Raw genomic sequence first — 18971 nt, forward strand, 5'->3', positions numbered from 1 at the left:
TGCACACAGCTGGGACGAGGGGACGTGCTGGCAAAGGAAAGGGAAATGGAACTGCTGGGAAGGGTTAGGTAGAATCTTAACATTACCGGTGACACAATTCAGAGACCAGAGAAACCTCTATGTTGTTTTCCAACTACTATCGATTTTTGTTACCCTGTAACCATCCTCCATAGGTACTTTGAAATATGTTATCCATGTAGCTGAACTGCGTAACCTTACTGCAGATTCTGTGTGGCACTTGCTTCCTTCTCTGTGTTTCAGGTTTGCCTCCATCCCACAGACATGTCCTGCTACGACCTGTCTCCTCCCACCCCCTGCGGCCCAACCCCGCTCGCCAACTCCTGCAACGAGCCCTGCGTCAGGCAGTGCCAGGACTCGACGGTGCTGATCCAGCCCTCTCCGGTGGTGGTGACCCTGCCCGGGCCCATCCTCAGCTCCTTCCCGCAGAACACCACGGTGGGATCCTCCGCATCCGCAGCCGTTGGGAGTGCGCTGGGTGCCGAGGGAGTCCCCATCTCCTCTGGTAGCTCCTCAGGGTTTGGGAGCTTTGGCTATCCAGGCTTGGGCAGCGGGTTCAGCCTGCCCTTCCGTCGCTACAACGCCTTCCGCAGCGGCTTCTCTGGGCCGTACTGAAGCCCCGAGGAAGACGCAAGAAGAGAGGACCGGAGGTGCTGCAGCAGGACCCGGACGCAGGACTGAGCTCACGGCCATGGTTTCCAGACTCGGTGTTGGACGCCCACGACTCCACTAGCATTTAATGGAACTGTGGGAGCTTGGCATCGCTTAAAAATCAGGCCTTTGCTTGTCTTACTCTTTTTATTCTTTATATTTCTGATGAAATGTTTGTTTTTCTGTTGCTGTAGCTGGGACTTGATTGTCACAGTGCAGAGCAGTACTGAGAAAGAAGAGATGCAGGATGAAAAGGCATATTAGCTCTTGTCTTCTTGAATCCTGGAAATACATCCCTTGTACTTCACACTTTTTTCTACTTTTCATTAAAGCCATGTTGCATCATAATCAAATCTTCTGGTGTTTGTTTGCTCTCTAGTGCCTATTAGCAGCTTGCTCTTGACAAATTTTCTTACTGATTCAATGTTTTCTTTTTTAAATGAAAGTTACCTTTCTATCTATTTCACATTGACCAGATAAAAATAATTTGGCTCACTGTCTCTATTCCAAGAAATCATTTCTACAGCTAGGGGATTGTGCTCTTCCAGATCAAGAATTTGTCTACCCTTGCTACATAATACTGATTTAGGGGAAGCCTTTATATACCTCACTCCCAGAACTCTGGCTTTCATCACAGATAAGATCAGGCACTTTTAAACTGTTTGATATCAAATTCCTCTTGGTCATTAGAAAGCATCTCTGATGCTCATGGTCTGACAAAAATGGGACCCCAAAGAGAAAAGATCATAGTGAGTTTGTGGGGGGATGCTCTAAGAGGAAATTTGCTCTCTCTCCAAATCATTTCATACTGAGTATTTTTTGAACGAATGCCAACCTATCTAAGGCTACTTAAATGTAGATATAGCACTCAGGTAGTGCCATTGTGTGGCTCTTCATGGACTGGTGCTGAACTACAGTCAAGTTTGGGAAAGCTTCTTGCATAATCTGGCTGCAGGAATCTGTAGAGTTGAATGACAGGCTGAATTTTCATAAGAAAGTCTGTAATTTCAACAGTTTATGTTCAGGAAGAAATCCCTTCCTTCCTCAAGCTGGAATGGAAATGATTTAAATGAGTACGTGTTAGTCCTGGCTCACCAACTCCATACAAGTGAGCTGTGATCATTTCCTTCCTAAATATCTAATGGAATTAAATATAGAATCAGGGGCATGGCATGTCACTGCAGCAAAATTCGTGTGAGTGGTATCTCATGTAACCCTTGGCAGAAGGAAATAAAGGACTGTGAAAGTTCTTTATATCAGTGATTATAGCCCATCCCTTGCTCCAAGGTGGTGTGTTCCAAAGCATGTATTCTGCAGTCTTGGTGGCACCAAGACATCTTTCTACAAAGAAGGTGGATCTGACACACAGAGTCATGGGTAGAGAAGTGATAATTGCACTATTAGACTTTGCAAGATGATTAAAACCTGCATTGGAAAGGTTATTTAAACATATTTGAAAAATAATCAAAGATCCCCTATTATGGGTATGGTGTTTTGGAAACGGTCTAGTGAGTAACTAATTTCTTCCCTCCAGCATAACTTATTTTTTGTTGCTGTTTTCTTCTCCTGTTCCCCATTGAATTCCATTGTAAGAACCACACTAAACCTGTCTCTTTGCAGAAATACACCACAGATCTGTATGCAGTAGTTACATTTATTTTTTCACAAAGAAGGAAATTGTAACATAAATTGTTTAAGTTTATTAGACCACAGTAAGATGCAAAACTAAACCTCAAACTTTAATTAATTTAAAGTTCTTCATAATGATATTTGATTAACACTAACAATGAAAATAGCTGTGGTGAGGTATGAACTCTGAAGACTATGTACACCTCACTGTGTTTGGAGACCTCTGCCTTGACGGAGCTATTTGAGCCCATAAGCTAAAGTCATGAAGCTCAAGTCACAGGTTCTGCCTGTACCAAAGACATCCTAGATTCTGCATATAGGACATCTTATTCAGTAGCCGGGGTCAAACAACACTGCAGGAAATAATAAATGATGGCCTTGCAATAGAAACAACAACGTCATGCAGAGGTACCCAGTCTGACTCTGAACAAAAAGACTTTAAGGTATAGATATATCCCCTGTCTTAGCTGGTAAACCAGTAATTGTTAAAGCGGTGAGGGCATTATCGCTGTCAATAGCATGGACACAGGTGTCCTAAAATACTGTGTGAACTTCAAAGAGCTGTGCAGGACACTCAGGCTGTTGGTAGATACTGTCACTAAACATCAATATTCGGATACTGAACCAAGAATGAGTTAAGAGTTTAGAGCAAGACCTATCAAGTCTGCTGTGGAGGGTGAGAGAGGGGAACTGCATAGAAAGGCTCCAAGTTACAAGAAATTTTACAGATTTCTTTAACTGCTCGAAGCCTCTAAGGCATCCATTTATTTTGAAATACCTAATTAATTACAGTTCAAAAGTTATTGCAGGTGGCATTTTTCTCGACAAGGAAATCACTTCATTTTCTGTGTTGCTGTTTCTCCACGTACAGATTTTTGGGTCACTTTTACATGTAGTCCCATTGCACCAGGATTACCATAAGATTCCAGTTCCATTTTAATTAAGTGTTCCCCCCCCAAGTCATTTAGTCACTTGTAGGTGTCTCAGGAGGATGTTCTCATATCATGCAAAGACTTTAATTATAAACTGAATATACAGGTCTGTCCCTGATTATATAAAAAGAGCTATGAACTTCTGATTCACTCTCTTTAAATTCATCTCAAAGATCAGGTCATGAAGTTGTTCTGAGTATACAATAAAGTGGTTGGAGTTAGAGCAATAATTATTGCCATCATTTTCAAGAGAGGACATAGTCATCTCTTTGAAAATACTGCTTTTTAAATCTTTGAGTCTGATTTAAGAAGTATTTTGCATTTTCCAAGCAGAACTTGGAAGAAGGAAGAATTATAAAAAAAAGACAAAAGTCATCTGGGGATGCTGCTATGCAAATTAATTCCCCAAATGGCTGCTAGACACTAGCTGCTATAGAGGAAATTATTTTTGAAAAAGTCTGTTAATCCATTAGCATATGGAGAAGTACTGTGGAATGGAAAGGTTGGTGACACTAGGAAAGGGTAGGGTAATTTCTCTGAGAACCTCCTTGAAATAAAAGATGGCTTAAAACAAGCCTTGAACTACTTTTTAATTAAAAATAAAATAGTCCTCATTCCCGCAGCCAGGAACAATGACATTAATTTTAGAACACAGTGATTGATCTTCACTCCCAAATCTTAATATTATTTTATTATAGAAGTGATATGAGAATTCAAATCTAGGTCACATATCTTAAATTTCTGCATAATATGATACTTTGCATGCTTAGAGCAGTAATAAAAGTTTGTGATAAGCTTTGAAGTTCTCAGATCATGAGGAGCCTATGACCAAGTCAAACAAGCTTCTCTTCCCAGGGGATCTTCACAAAGACGCTCATAATTTAGAGATGATTTACATGTCTCGGTAGTTAAAGTGCTAGGAGAGAAGAGACCTGAGTACTAATCTCTCTGCCAAGCATGGTTTATGTATTTTACCCCTTTACTATTCATTCTGCAAGTCCTCCCTGGAGAAGAAGTTCAAGTTCTACAGCTTGCACAATCCAGAAAACAGTGCAAAGTGACAGAAAAGCTGATACCAAGTGAAGAAACTACTGACATTTTCTATACATTCAGTACTTCTCCATCTGGGCTACCATCAGTCCATCACACATCTTGTACCTGACACTGCAGAGGTAGCAGAAGAAATGAATACTGTAATAGGAGATGAAGAATTCTTGTCTACGACTTCTGATCCCTCCACAGCTGAATTTTGCAAAGCCTTATCTTTTGCAGGGTTTTCCTTGACAGCAAATGTCTCAAGCAGTGTAACACATTTATGCATGTGTAAGTTAACCTAAAATCAGTTGCTAATGTATTGAGAGCTGAGATAGGAATAAAGGTGGGTCTGTGGATTCCTCAGATGAAAAACTCCTAAGAAACCAGGCTCAGAATTAGAGCCAGTCAGCAAGTATACTCAGCAATAGTTTGATATTATCTCATTAGACTGGACTTATACCCTTTGGTTTGTTCTTCCATGTCAAAAAAGCAGTGCCTTAAATGTTTTCTAGTTATATCACAGCCTTTGCACATAGCCTTTTAACTCTTCATTTTCTCCCAGCTCTCACTGTGTTGTTCATTGCCTCTCATACTGAGGCCTGAGCTGGATTTAAATTGTGCATGCATTCCTGGCCATTTTCTGAAAAACTCCGTGTTTCTCTGCTTCCCTAAGGGCTTGAATCCCCAAACTAGAAGTGCTCATGGGCTGACATCCAGTTCATTAAGAGCTGAAATTCTATGTGATATGCAACAGCATTTACCTTGGAGACGACGGCTTGTAAAAGGGACTGCATTATGTAAATTCTGCTAAATCTCCTTTAATGACACCAGACAGATCCAAAAGGGTTTTGAAGACAGAATAAATTCTTCTGAACTGATCATCCTAATGTTACCAGAAATTAACTTGGCTCAGAATATTTTAAGATGAAAGAAACTTGTGGTCACATATACATCCACAAGATGAGGAAGTAAAACAGTAATAAACACAAATATTGAGGCAGAAATGCACGTAATCAGAACTGGCTCATAAATAACATCATGCACAAAGAATGTCTCAAGTTGTTGGGCGATTTGGGATGTAGTATAAAAACCTGAGCAACTCAAGGCTCTTCCATCCATTTCTCTTGCTTTCTCTGCCTTGCTGAATAGGGTAAGTCTGTATCCATCTATTCTCTTCCTATGTGGTGAACTGTTACCTTGATAATTTCTAATTTTATAGCTTTTGCTCTATCATATTGTAGTACAATCAGCTTTTTGCTCTGAGGGAGATAGCTGGGAAGAGGTTTTACACAAAAGGGGAAGTCTTCTGTTGGTGGGAAACTATAAAAATTGCTGAGTGGCGGGATCAGAGACAAGCTAGCCAGATAGCTTCTTTTATTCAACTTTGGGACCCAAACAAGTTAGCAGGTCTTAGAGCTGAACAGGAGAAATCTGCAGTGAGGTCTCGGGTCTGTCCGGAGTAGTCTGTTGGTCTGTGGAAAATTCATCTAAGGCCAGAAGTTCAGAAGAAAAAGGGTCCTGATATGCTGGCCAATACTGGCACTTAATTCTTTGCTATCCTCGATCAAATAGAAAGCAATCCTCACTCCGTGCTTGTCTTTGAAACTCAATTCATAGTTCACATTCAGGCAAGGAGTGACCTTTAATTGCTTGCTTTCACATGCTCCAAACAACTGTGGACAGATTTCCAGTGCAGCTTCTGAGATCTGCTGAAAATTTTAGTATTAATAGCAAGTAACGAGAAATAGAAGTGTCCCTGAACTCAGCTACCTGCTCTTCCATTTCTTATCAAAGAAATTTTGAGTGCTTCAGCTTTTATTTTTCATATTCTAAAACTGGGAGAAGGGACCAAGACAGAGCTTGCATGAGAGGAACTGATAGGAAGGAAATGGGAAAGGCTGTATTAACGCGAGGTGGGATGTTTGTCACCATTCACTGTTGAGTGAACAGGCAAGCCTTGGTTCAGGAATAATAAGTCAGGTCTTACCCATTCCGGCTGAGCACTATCTTCTGAAGGCTACAGAGTCCACCTTCGTTACTCTAGGAGACAGAGCTCTAGTAGTTTTCCTGCAAGGGGCAGGGCTGAAAGTGCCCTTTCCCAGAGTAGCACTATGGCCATGAGGTTAGGGCACTCTCTGCAATGTGAAAGAAGAGGCTTTTCAGCACCAGCACATACCCCAGTTCCTGGGTGAGTTTACTCACCGTGGAGGCTTCAGGGTGAGTTACCAACCAAGATTCACCAGCTCTACCTTCCCTAACAGTCACCAGACTGGAAGAAAATGCAAACTCAACCCTGTTTTCAAAGTACTTGCTCTGGATCTGGAGCTAAAATATCTTCCTTCCCATGCAATCCTCTGTTTGCTATATACTCCCTGTATCGTAGTATTTCAGCTGTATAAATAGAGCTTATATACAATTCCTGTATTGCACTTGCTTCCTTCTCTGTGTTTCAGATTTGCCTCCATCCCGCAGACATGTCCTGCTACGACCTGTCTCCTCCCACCCCCTGCGGCCCAACCCCGCTCGCCAACTCCTGCAACGAGCCCTGCGTCAGGCAGTGCCAGGACTCGACGGTGCTGATCCAGCCCTCTCCGGTGGTGGTGACCCTGCCCGGGCCCATCCTCAGCTCCTTCCCGCAGAACACCGCCGTGGGATCCTCCGCATCCGCAGCCGTTGGGAGTGCGCTGGGTGCCGAGGGAGTCCCCATCTCCTCTGGTAGCTCCTCGGAATTTGGGAGCTTTGGCTATCCAGGCTTGGGCAGCGGGTACCGCCGGCCCTTCCGTCGCTACAACGCCTTCCGCAGCGGCTTCTCTGGGCCGTACTGAAGCCCCGAGGAAGACGCAAGAAGAGAGGACCGGAGATGCTGCAGCAGGACCCGGACGCAGGACTGAGCTCACGGCCATGGTTTCCAGACTCGGTGTTGGACGCCCACGACTCCACTAGCATTTAATGGAACTGTGGGAGCTTGGCATTGCTTAAAATCAGGCCTTTGCTTGTCTTACTTTTGTTATGCTTTACTTTATATTTCTGACCAAATGTTTTGTTCATTTATGCTTTATTATATTTTACAATGACTGGGTAAAACATGGCATTCTTAGCAATCGTTCTGCATGACTGAATTGGTGCAGCCCACTTACACAATGAAGAAGGAAGATCGCATTTTGTTGAGAGTGTCATTGTGGAAAGGATGAGTGGGTACTGTCCTTACTGGACCCTGGAAATATATTCCTTATAGTTTACATTGCTTCCTTCCATTTCTCAGTCTCATTAAATTTGTGCTGCATCACACTCCAAGTCTCCTTGTGTTGCTTTCTACTCTCAGCCCCTTTTCCAGCCTGCCTGCGGTGAAGCAGGTCCCTCTGCAAGTCTTCAGTGCCAGAAATACACTACAAATACATTCAAGCCAATTGCCAAAGGAGAACTAGACAGAGCTCAGTTCTCAGTTATGGAAAGAGTTTTTCCTTTCCATGTGAAATACAAATTCCCTCAGATTCCACTCTGATTTGTTGCAATGCTCCCATACAGCTCACAGCCTGATATCTGGGAGACTCCTTGTTTGGAGCTTGTCTCTGTATTGACTACAGTCATTAGTGGAGCTAAATTACAGGCGACAGATCAGTTCCATGAATTCATTCATAATTTCAAGGAGTTGGATTTCTTAAAAAACAACAGAAGAGAATGGAAAGTTAGCAGCTTGATATTATAATACAGAGAAGGCTAGCCTGAACTTAACATGTAATGTGTTATTTTGGCCATCTTGACTGGAACTGTGGCTTGATCAAAGGGGACGCGGTCCAGGAAAGCCATCCTGCATTTGTGGCTGTAGCAAAACAGCTTTCTCTTACGGAGGTCAGCCTGCATATCTATCACGGCTGCGGAGTTAAAACTGCACGGTTTCAAAGAGACTGAAAAGACGCATGGCCCGGGTACTGTGGTTAAGGTACCTTTAAGATAGATGGACAGATAATGGCATTTTTCACCACAAAGAATTTTTTTTTCCGTTGTAACTGCTGCGATTCTCTGTTAAATTTTCTTCTGAAGAGCTGCCCCAAACCTTCTCCCTGCAGCAGCATCCCCTGGGCACCTAAAGCCTTTACAGAGTTACTGTCTTCACGCATTCAGGTATCATAGCAGACGGGCTCAGTGTGCTGCTCGTTTGTTCGAAACAACAGGCCAGAACAAACCTCAAGCATCATTTTCCCTGGTTATGCCTATTCCCAGCAGCCTCCACGAGATTCACACTGCAGCAGCATGGGGAGCGCAGCTGCCGAGTGGGAAGTTTTTGTTTCACTTTGTAGGAAATCAGAAAGTGCTTCGTTTGCTGCTATGGAGTATCAGCTGGATTACAACCTTGCAGAGACACTGCGATTCCTTTCCCTTCTGACAATTTACCTATCCCAGGTGCTGGCGCACAAATTCACGGGCTCTCAGGCAGCCTGTGTGCAATTACATGTAGCACTACCGAATAAAACAGATTTCTGCAGCAAAAAAAGCAGTGCATGGCTGCGTACACATGTAGTTTGTGAAATGCAATTAGTCATCCTGGTCACAGATTTTGAAAGCTGACATTCATGTATTGTCACATACTTTCAAATTTTTTGATAATGCAGTATTTGCATGTCTGAGCCATTAAAGAAAATGTTCTGAACTTTGAAGGCCTTTGTTCTTCAAAAGTGTACAACCAACATTTATTTCCCAGGAGATCTTCATGAAGATACTCACAATTTAGAGATAATTTACATGTCTCTAGCTAACTGATTAAAACATTAGCAGAAGAGAGACTGGACTACTAATCCCTGCCCTAAAGTCTGCTTCTGCATTGTATTCAATTACTTTTTGATCTAGAAATTGTCTTTGAAAAAGAAATTGAAATGTTGCACATTGCAATGCTCTTTAAGACCATGCAAAATGAAGATAAAATTATTTGCTTTCAAGACAGGAAAAAAGACGATGAACATTATAGATACTTTGCACTTCTGTAGGTAGCTACCATTAATTTGGAGTAAAATTTTGTATAATAATGCAAGACATAGTAGGGCGAAAGAATAATATAATAGCAAATGTAAAATTATTTGACAATTTAATGACCTCTTAGGTAAGCTTAGGCAGAACTTTGAGTGTCGGTGTCTCCAACTAGTCTAAAATTCACCTGCAGCCTCAATTTGACCTTAATTATTTTCCTGGCATTTGAGGAAGGGACAAAGCTAAAACTGCACACTCCTTAGATTAAGGACCTTAAAACTCAGTCTGTAAATTGAAGACCTGTGTCTCAAAGCCTTCCTGGATGTTGACTATTGAATGATTAGATTGGGCCGTTGATACTCTTTGGTCCTGTCTCCCAAGTCAAGAAAGTAAAACAACTGACTCCCTCAAGTAATCTGCTCCCATTAGGGACCTTTAAGGGCAAACCAGCCCAGTCAGCTCTGGGAAGCGCTGTCAGAGCCAGCTTTAGTGTCTGAATTTGTGCAGCACTCTGGCCATTTGAGAGGAATTTGATGCACCTACAGTTCAGACTTTCTTACAAGTCCGGAAGCAGAAATACCAACTTCTGGCCTTTTTAGAGCTCTGGTTCTCAAACACTTACACTCTCCATTGCAAGGGCCGGGGTGTGTGTGTGTGTCACAGGGGAGTTTTTAACCACATGCATCTTACCTAACGTATGTATTCGTCTATGTCGAATGACACACTGCATGTATTCTCCTTAGGATGCAAAACAATTCCTTTAGTAACTCAGCTGAATCAGTTCACCTGACCAGGAATTAACTGGGCGCATAAGATTTTAAGATAAAGGAAACTTCTGTGGTAGAAGGCATATATTATGGTGAGGAAATTAAAACAAGGTAATAAATACAAACAGTGTGGTAAAAGCAGATCATCAGCTGGGAATATTTTGCATACAAGAAACCTTTAACAAGTGGCTGGTAAACAGCTCCATGCATGAAGTACGTCTCAGGTCCTCAGGCACTCTAGGACACAGTATAAAAGGCAGCGCAGCGCGAGGCACTTCTATCCGCTTCTGTTGCTTTATTCTCCTTGGTGAACAGGGTAAGTCTGATCTACTTACTGTCTTTCTACATCCTGACTTCTTGCCCTCCTGGTATTTTATTTTTACACTTTCTTTTCTATAGCAGTCTAAGGTTTGTGCTCTTTATCAGGGTACAGGAAGACTTGCAAGGAGCTCTTTCTATAGAAGAGAGCAGCTGATTTTTGGAGGGTGGTGAGTGCTGAATGCAAGACTTCAGACTACTTTTTTGGATGGGCCACTCAGGCCCCAGATGTCCAGCCTCCGAACACGAATTGCTTGGAAGCTAGCAGTGGACACAGAGCACCTGTACAAAGCTTTCAGCTCTCTCTTGTGTCTTTTTCTGAAGATAGATAAGTATGCGGGGTCAAATGTGCAAAAGTGCGCTGAACAATATGGAGGGTGTATGCCTTCTTGCAGTAGGACACTAGGAAAAAAGAAAAAAAAGAAAACCAAACCTCTCTCTTCTTAAGCATTTTGAGACGAGAAATATTTTAATCATCTGCTTCTAAAATGCCCTGATACTTGAAGCACTAGATATCCACAGCAGCATCTCCCTGTAACCTTACCTGTAACTGGAATATTAACAGCATAGCTTCCACGAGCTCTGTTTGCTAATCAGACAGTTTTGGGCAGTGTTAGCTTCCATTTTCCCCCTTCTGAAACAGGCAGAAAGATACTTTCTGCACAAGACTGATATAAGAGGACACAAGGCCAAGCAACAGGGGAAGATTATGTAAGAGTTAGGCAGAATTTTTGTTGCCCTTTTGTTGCTTAGCAGACAAGCCCACGTGCAGGGAGGATGACAGGTCACTAGCACAAGTCAGCCTCGTATTTTCATGTTATGCTCCTTATTTCTATGCACCGAGGAATCTTTTTCTTTTTTTTCTTCCTCTCCCTGCAAATCAGCAAGTGGGATAAAGCTTCTCCTAGCTGTGTTTTAGGGGACTGTAAGCCTTGTCCCTCACTTCCCACCCACTGCATGCCCCATACCTCCTGGAGGAGTGTCCTGGGAAATAAGCTACCAAAGGCAGCGCAGGAGCCGGCAGAGCTTCCCTCGGGCTGTTTGCTGCAGCGCGAAGGAGTCTGGGTCTTCGCTGAAGTCTCCTTTCAACCCCAGACAAACACATCATTCTACTCTCCATGCAGTCTCCAGTTAGTTTCTTCTATTCTCCAACATCTTAGCAGCTCAATTATACGACTAGAATTGTGACTCCTTTATTGCCTTTACTCCTCCGTGTTTCAGGTTTGCCTCCATCCCGCAGACATGTCCTGCTACGACCTGTCTCCTCCCACCCCCTGCGGCCCAACCCCGCTCGCCAGCTCCTGCAACGAGCCCTGCGTCAGGCAGTGCCAGGACTCGACGGTGCTGATCCAGCCCTCTCCGGTGGTGGTGACCCTGCCCGGGCCCATCCTCAGCTCCTTCCCGCAGAACACCGCCGTGGGATCCTCCGCATCCGCAGCCGTTGGGAGTGCGCTGGGTGCCGAGGGAGTCCCCATCTCCTCTGGTAGCTCCTCGGAATTTGGGAGCTTTGGCTATCCAGGCTTGGGCAGCCTTTACGGGAGGCTGTACCGCCGGTACAACCTCCGTGGGAGCTGTGGGCCGTGCTGAAGCCATGGGGAAAACCCACAGAGGGAGGGACAACCAGGAGCTTGGAAGCACAATCCGGATGCAGGGCTGACTTCACGGCCACGGCCACACGCTTGCGGACCACCTTCAGCTTTTCCCTAAGCTAATGGGACTGCAGGAGCTTGGCATATTTTTTTAAAGATTAGGCCTATATATGTCTTATTTTTAATATTTCCGGTTTAACGCCTTTCTCTTTATCAAGACAGTAAAAAAATGTAACTTACTGATGCATTTAGGAGTTGGGTGTCCAGCTGTAAAGCATTACCTTGAAATGGATGATTGGTTTCATTCATCTTGAACCTTATTGCTTCCTATGCTGTACCTTTTTTTTATTCTGCTTCTCACTCTCATTAAAGTTATGATGCATCACAGTAAGAGGCTTCTGGTGCTTTTTCTCTCCCTCCCTTTTCTCTGAGAGAAATTCACCACCGTGTCAGTTAAGTGCCAGCCAGATCCCTGTTTAAATCACACTGTGCCAATTAGTAAGGAGATAATTCTAGATGTACATAAGCAGTGAGTAATATTGCATATCCTCCTTTGTTTGGCTAAGGGAAAATAGAGCCTTACTTCTCAGTACAGTATCAAGTAATCATTCCTGGCTGACAAAAATCCTGATGATATATTAAAAAAAAAACCCACAACCCAAAACTCAGAAACCTCTGTTTTTGTCACTTTTTAGACAATGAAGGAGCATTTTCTACCAGCAAAGAAAAATAGTAAATAGGAAAAAAAAAAAAAAAAAGACATATAAGATTAACAAAGCAGAGGGAAAAAAAAGAAAGTGTGCACGATCCTTCCTTTACTCGCTTGTCAGTTTAGGAAAGTTGTAATTATATGGTAATTGGCTGCTAAACTACAAGGTGATTTCGGGCCTTTGAGGTGTCACCAGAAATCCTCAGAGCAATAACAATTATCCCTGAGCATTCTGACACTTAAGGAGGATAATGACTATTAAATTGCTTAACAAACATTCATTACCACAATGGTATTGATGCCTTAAGGATCCCAGTTAAACTTCCATTTCACGTTTTGAAAAGCGATTGAACAGGGCAGAGTGCCCAGGCATCGATGCAGCCCAGCACCGAGTCTTGCTCGGAGGAGGCGGAGGCACAGACGGAAACCAAAGCGGCTCACACGCCACACGACAGGTTTTTTTTAATGTGGAAGAGGGCTGGAGCAGGCAATTGCAGAAAGTAAAGCCAAGACAAGGCAAAAGCGTGTGATGCTGGGCGTAACGCAGCCCTGCTCAGGGGGCAGCCGGTGGGGTGGAGAGATGAGGCCCTCCTACGGCAGCGAGTAAAAATAGGAGTGTCAAATACAGCCCATTATTTCTACAGCTTAATATTGCTTCTCCGGTAGTACCCAGCTTTGAAAAAAGAGAAGGCAAACACTACCATAAAGAAGTAGATATTATTACCATACTGCTATTTTTAAGTCTCTTAATGCATGTAGCTCCTGAATTCCCACTTTAGCGACTGGGAAATGATTGTTGAACTCTACTTTTGTCCTAGGAAGAACATCTTCCACAACCTGCAGTTCAGTAATCTGAGAAGAGATACATTCTGCCATTCCATAACATGATGCACAATTTAATAACACCCCCCCCCCCAAAAAAAAGGCTAGAAAAAAAAAATAACAATTGAGTCAAATCAGACTTACCTTGTTGACCACAGGGAGTAAGGCAGGAGATGGAGATGGAGAGGCCTGGGGTGGAGAGCTTTTATACGGTTCTCAAGCTGCTTATAGGGTGTGAAACACCCCTTGTGCCTCCGGTGCTACGCAGTAACAAAACGACCTAAATATTGAGAGATTTAATTTTGCCTGCTTTGCATTGCCACTCCCCAGCTTTCAAAGAAGGTTTGATACAATTATCAATAGCAACTCACGGCATCGGTCTGGTGAATGACGGGGTCTTTCAGGCGAATACCTTCTATCAGCAGTACAGCACAAGCACCAGGGCCACCTGCTATTTAGATACACTTTAGGTTTTAAGAAAATAAAATTTGATTGTAATGTGGCTACTGCACTCACTGGGTAAAAAATAAACCATAGATATCATCTTTAGCATCAGTGAACTTTTGCTATGTAAACTCAACTCAGTTTTCTGGGAGTCATCTGTGGAAAACAAATTTTTTAAATAGAGCCAGACTGAAGCTTCTGATAGTTGGCACTAAGTGGCCGAAGCCCGAGAAGCTCTGCTAGTTCATATCAGCTGAAGATCCATCATACAAACTCCCCAAACATATTACTATAAAATAAAATAAAGAACTTGACCCCATGAATGAAGATCATATCATTGCAAATGCCAAAGTAGTAAATCACAGCCTAATTAGGGAAACAAAAGGAGTGACATTGGTTGGCATATTTTTAAATAATTCTGTTCCATAATCTCCATTTAATATGATAATAACAGAAACTGCAAGCATTAAGAATTAATGAGTGCTTGTGAAGCAGCTTAAAGTCATTATCTTCCAGGTGCCTCTCATTATTATCAACAAATCCTGATGACACTTCAAAAGCACAATTCTTATACAGTTTAGAGATAATTTAAAGCCTATCTTTTGCAATATCATTACATTGTCAAACGACAGATTTGCAAATAACTGAATGCTGCTGCAAAATTATCCCATTAAATGTATATATCTTTTAATACTCTTTTATTTATTTCCCACTTTTTCTTAAGTGGTCAGTACTTCTGGAGCAAAGAAAGAAAAACAGGGTTTTTCTTTAATGTATTTCTAACTGAGCATCCAGAAGTTTGGATTCCAGATGTAATTTTTTGAAATGCTTGATATTACCTCTAGGCAGGGACCCCGGATAAATCAGTCAAAGCCTTTCCCTTTCCTGACTCTCTGCTGATGCCACTGTGCTGAACTGTCCCTCTGTCCCTGGGCTTGGGGGGCTTCCGGGGATTCGGGAGCTCCCTGGGTTATGGGAACTTCCCAGGCTGTGGGGGCTGCTGGGGCTGTGGGGGGTTCCAGGGTTACGGAGGATGCCTGGGCCCCCGGTGCCCTGTGTGCGTGGCTTGGCCTGGGCATCCCCCCCCCCTCCACCCCACCGGCTGCCCCCAGAGCCCTGAGCAGGGCTGCGTTACGCCCAGCATCACACGCTTTTGCCTTGTCTTGGCTTTACTTTCTGCAATTGCCTGCTCCAGCCCTCTTCCACATTAAAAAAAACCTGTCGTGTTGCATGTGAGCCGCTTCGGTTTCCATCTGTGCCTCCGCCTCCTCTGAGCAAGACTCGGTGTTGTGCGGGGAAGAAGAGCCTGGAATTTCTCAGGAGTCCAGGCACCATGAGGGAAAATGAACTGCAGTTCAGCCTTTCACACACGTTTTGTGTGCTATTTAAATTTTTTATTACTGTAATTTTTGGTTACTGTAAGACAGCAGTAGCCAGTGGAGCAGGGGAAAAACCCCACTGGAGATGGGAGTGGGAGCAGGGTTTGCCAAGGATGAAGAACTGTATGTGTGTGTGGGGAGAAACAGAAATCTACCACAGAATTCCCCAAAGTGGGGAAAACTGTCCTAATTCTCCTTATGTCCCTGAGGGTGTCACTGAACACAACTGAAAAGACGGCCATACGTTAGATTTATCTTATACTTCATAAAATAATAAAATAACTATCTGAAATGAAGTACCTTTGTCTGTGATTTTTACACTTTTAATTGGCTTGGAATACCCGGTTTCTGAGAAATGAGTACCGATCCCCCAAATCCTGCATTCACCACTGCTTTCACTTTGAAAAAAAGACTAGTTAGAGAGAGAAACCATCCAGTGCTGCTAAGAATCTGCACCTGTAAGACTCTTCTACATATACTCTGTTATAAATTACAATTAAGTAAATAGAAAGAAGTGAAAAAACCCTGCTCACTAAGCCCAGCAAGATGGATGAACCAGAAGAGGTGTCTGGAGGACCTCAGTGGCTGGTGTGCATGTACAGTTTCTCAGGATGCCTGCAGGAACTGAAACCCACTTCTTGCTGGAGGTCCCATTTGACTGCCTAACAGAAATTGTTTAACAGCTTTTAGTGATGAAATTGTTGTGTTCACTGAGGTTATGATTTTATTTAAATTCTCACATAGTGTGATGTCCAGGTTACACCATCATGATTTCTTTAATCTTAGGTCTTAATGAGCTAGTTTAATTTCTGGTATCATCACAGTGATCTCACTGGAATTTCCACCTGCATTAAGCTGACTCCACACGCTAGCGCTTCCTTTATTAAGTTGTCATAAGCATGGCTGCTCAAGGATTTTGTAAGAATCCTCTCTGGCTGACATGCATGTTTTTCCTTTATGGCCCTTAAATGCAACATGTAAATCACTGGAGATAAGTGAAGCTTATCCTAGGAATATCCAGGAATTTATGCCATTCACATCCCTAACTCGAATAACCAGAATGAGCTCAGATGGATTTAGTGATCATGATGTTCATTTGAGATCATACCATGCACAGAGCAATTTACTGACTGATTTTTGTTGAGAGGAATTGTCCTTTAATCTGTCTGTACATGTGGCAACTCAGTCCTACAGAAGGAATTCTCTACCAGATCAGTGCGTTATTTTACTCCAATTTAAGGTTTTAAGTAGGCGCTGAAATTCTGCCCCAAAGGAGCCCGTGTTTCTGGCAATGGCGATTCGAGTCAGGGAGTCAGAGACATCACCATGCAGAGGGCATTACCTTCCACCTCTGCCCATGATCCAACAAAACAGGCATGATTTTAAAGAAAAATCAAAGAAGCAAAGAGTTTTTTGTTATGGGAAAATGGCTATAAGACGAGACAACAGCATTAGACTGAACCATGGTCTGAGACGTCAGTTCATGAAAGCAGAAAAAAATGCAATAACTGCCCAGATATTGCTCCTCTGATAACAGGGCAGAACCACACAACAATTTTTCTTATTGACAGAGCTGAAGCTGCAGCCCTGCCTGCTCCTTTTTCTCTTGACCAAAGCATTGGTTCAAAATTGCCTTTTCAACAAGTTGGTAAGAGTAGAAGTCCTTTGGATTTGAAAGTCATTGGTTTATCCATATGCTCAGAGATGCTGTGGGCATTAAAACTTCTCAAGGGTGTTCTGAGGCTTCTCAAGAAAAAGCACTTTGCAATCATTTCACAAACATTCATTAGTTGATGTTCAACCCAGCTAATTTTGGGTGCTGTGTTGATGTATGAAAATGTGTGAGTGATTTAGACGCTTCACTGTTACACAATACCATCACTTTAATGTACAGGAGTCAAGGTGGTGCGTGCCATTACTTTAACTAGGTCATGATTTGTACCATTGGAAGTCAAGGCTGTCATGGGTCAATATGAATGCAGCTCTTCTTTTCTTCCACCAAAAAAAAAAAAAAAAAATCCCTTTCAAGACTCTTCATCAAATCCCGTACTAGTATGAGGTCACATTTGCTGTATAACAGGTGAAAATACGTCTCTGCATTTCAAACTATACTTTTCAGAAAACCTCTACATATGTCTGCTGTCCTTCATTTACCCTTCTTCTGTGCTTTTTCAGAGGACCATCTGTATGTTTTATTCACACTAACATATTAGTTCAGCAAGTCTCCTGTTGGGCCTGAGCAGGTTTTTAACTGTGTCCAAGGCATTCTGCAGACCCTTCTCACTGGCATCTCTGATAAGAGCCCCAAAGCAGAAATATCTGGTCTTAATACATGCACTACCTAAGCTGAATATTTGATATTTTCCTTTTCTCTTAAGGCAGTAAAAGAACTGTGTTTAGATTTCTGCGTTTTCTGGTGCATGTTGCAGTTTGGGAGGAGCTGTGGCAGGAAACAACAGCTGGCCAAAGTGAGTATTTCCCCAACAAAAACTGCCCAGCATTTACTGCAGGGAAGGAAAAAACCTCTCTCCAGGCATCAAGAGTGAATTACTGCCATCCACATCTCCAAGCTTAGGGGCGACTTCCTCACCTAAATTTACATTTTACCATGAAGTCTGCAAGTCATTGCAAGTTGTGGCTCATTACTCTGTCTCAGGGCAACAAACCCTTTCTACATCAAAGACATCCCCTTCCGCTCAATAGCATTACTTTACACTTAATAACATTGTGATTTAAATGCTCTCCAAATTACATGTCTTTTGGGGCTTCCCGTGGGAAAAAAGTGCTTATTACAGATTTTCTGAGGCTTCTCAGGAACAAAGGATATCAAAGCACTTTAGAAATACTGACTAATGATTTATACACGTAGGTCGTTTTGTTGTTATAATGTGACGTGTGCATGTCCCAGTGGTGAGTAACAGCATCAGCCTGAAGAAGGAGCCAGTGTCAGTCATATCGTTCCCCTGATCAGATGGTGCTTCATAGCCTTTGGGTCTGGCGAGCTCTGTCCCTGACCTACTTTCGCTTTTGTGTTGTCCGGGTTCATCTGCTCCTTTCCCGGCGTGTTTACAAATGTGTTCGGCTGGAACTTTATGGCCTGTGACAAAGGCTTTCTGTTCACATAGTTGGAAAAAAAAGTGACACTGTCAAAATTTGTCTTCATTCCTGCATTTTAAATGAGAGACAGCAGCATTGTACTAGTTTAGAGACTTCTTATTGTCTTAAACCAGCTCTTAAAAATAACGATGTGTGCCAAAGTTTATCCAAGGAGAGAACTCAGAATGCCTTTTTATGCAAGATACATAATGAATTTCTTCTGGTTGATACTGCTACTACTACGGTATTTAAGATATATTATTTATCATTGATAGTGAAGATCAACTAAAAATAACATGAAATAAAAGAGCTAGGCACAGGAAATGGCAATGCCATTCAAGAAAATATTTACAGGATGGAAAACCATTATTTTTAATCTTCAATTTTCAGTTTTCATTGGTCTCTCTTTTCACTTGGCCATGAGTGAAGAGTCCTATTCAAAATGATCAGTAGTGAAAAACACCCAGCAAGAGGGCATGTACCATGTCACTTGGAAAGCTGCAGTGACTATTGACTGTGGCAATACAGGAGAACATCCTGCGGTTTGTGAACAGGTAAAAAGGCAGCTGGTTGGGTAACAACATGTTGCAGGGAAGAACAACCATGAAAATCTGAAAATT

The 18971-nt window shown here is 42.6% G+C and overlaps 1 protein-coding gene across 3 annotated transcripts in view; it reads left to right on the forward strand.

Moving 5' to 3' along the window:
- The window catches only part of LOC112994532 (uncharacterized), a 37991-nt gene extending 25703 nt beyond the window's left edge, over positions 1–12288 (forward strand). Inside the window, exon 3 of one of the 3 annotated variants that reach the window (XM_064499035.1) lies at positions 11534–12288. In XM_064499035.1, the coding sequence (XP_064355105.1) occupies positions 11534–11899 (366 nt within the window). In that variant the 3' untranslated portion in view covers positions 11900–12288. Of the gene's footprint in view, positions 1–261; positions 1023–6718; positions 7552–11533 lie in introns of those variants that run through there. The other 2 variants (XM_026118946.2, XM_064499034.1) reach the window with 2 other exon arrangements.
- The last annotated feature ends 6683 nt before the right edge of the window (positions 12289–18971 follow it).

This window comes from Dromaius novaehollandiae, chromosome 29, assembly GCF_036370855.1.
Source record: "Dromaius novaehollandiae isolate bDroNov1 chromosome 29, bDroNov1.hap1, whole genome shotgun sequence".
In the NCBI taxonomy this organism is placed as follows: Eukaryota; Metazoa; Chordata; class Aves; order Casuariiformes; family Dromaiidae; genus Dromaius; species Dromaius novaehollandiae.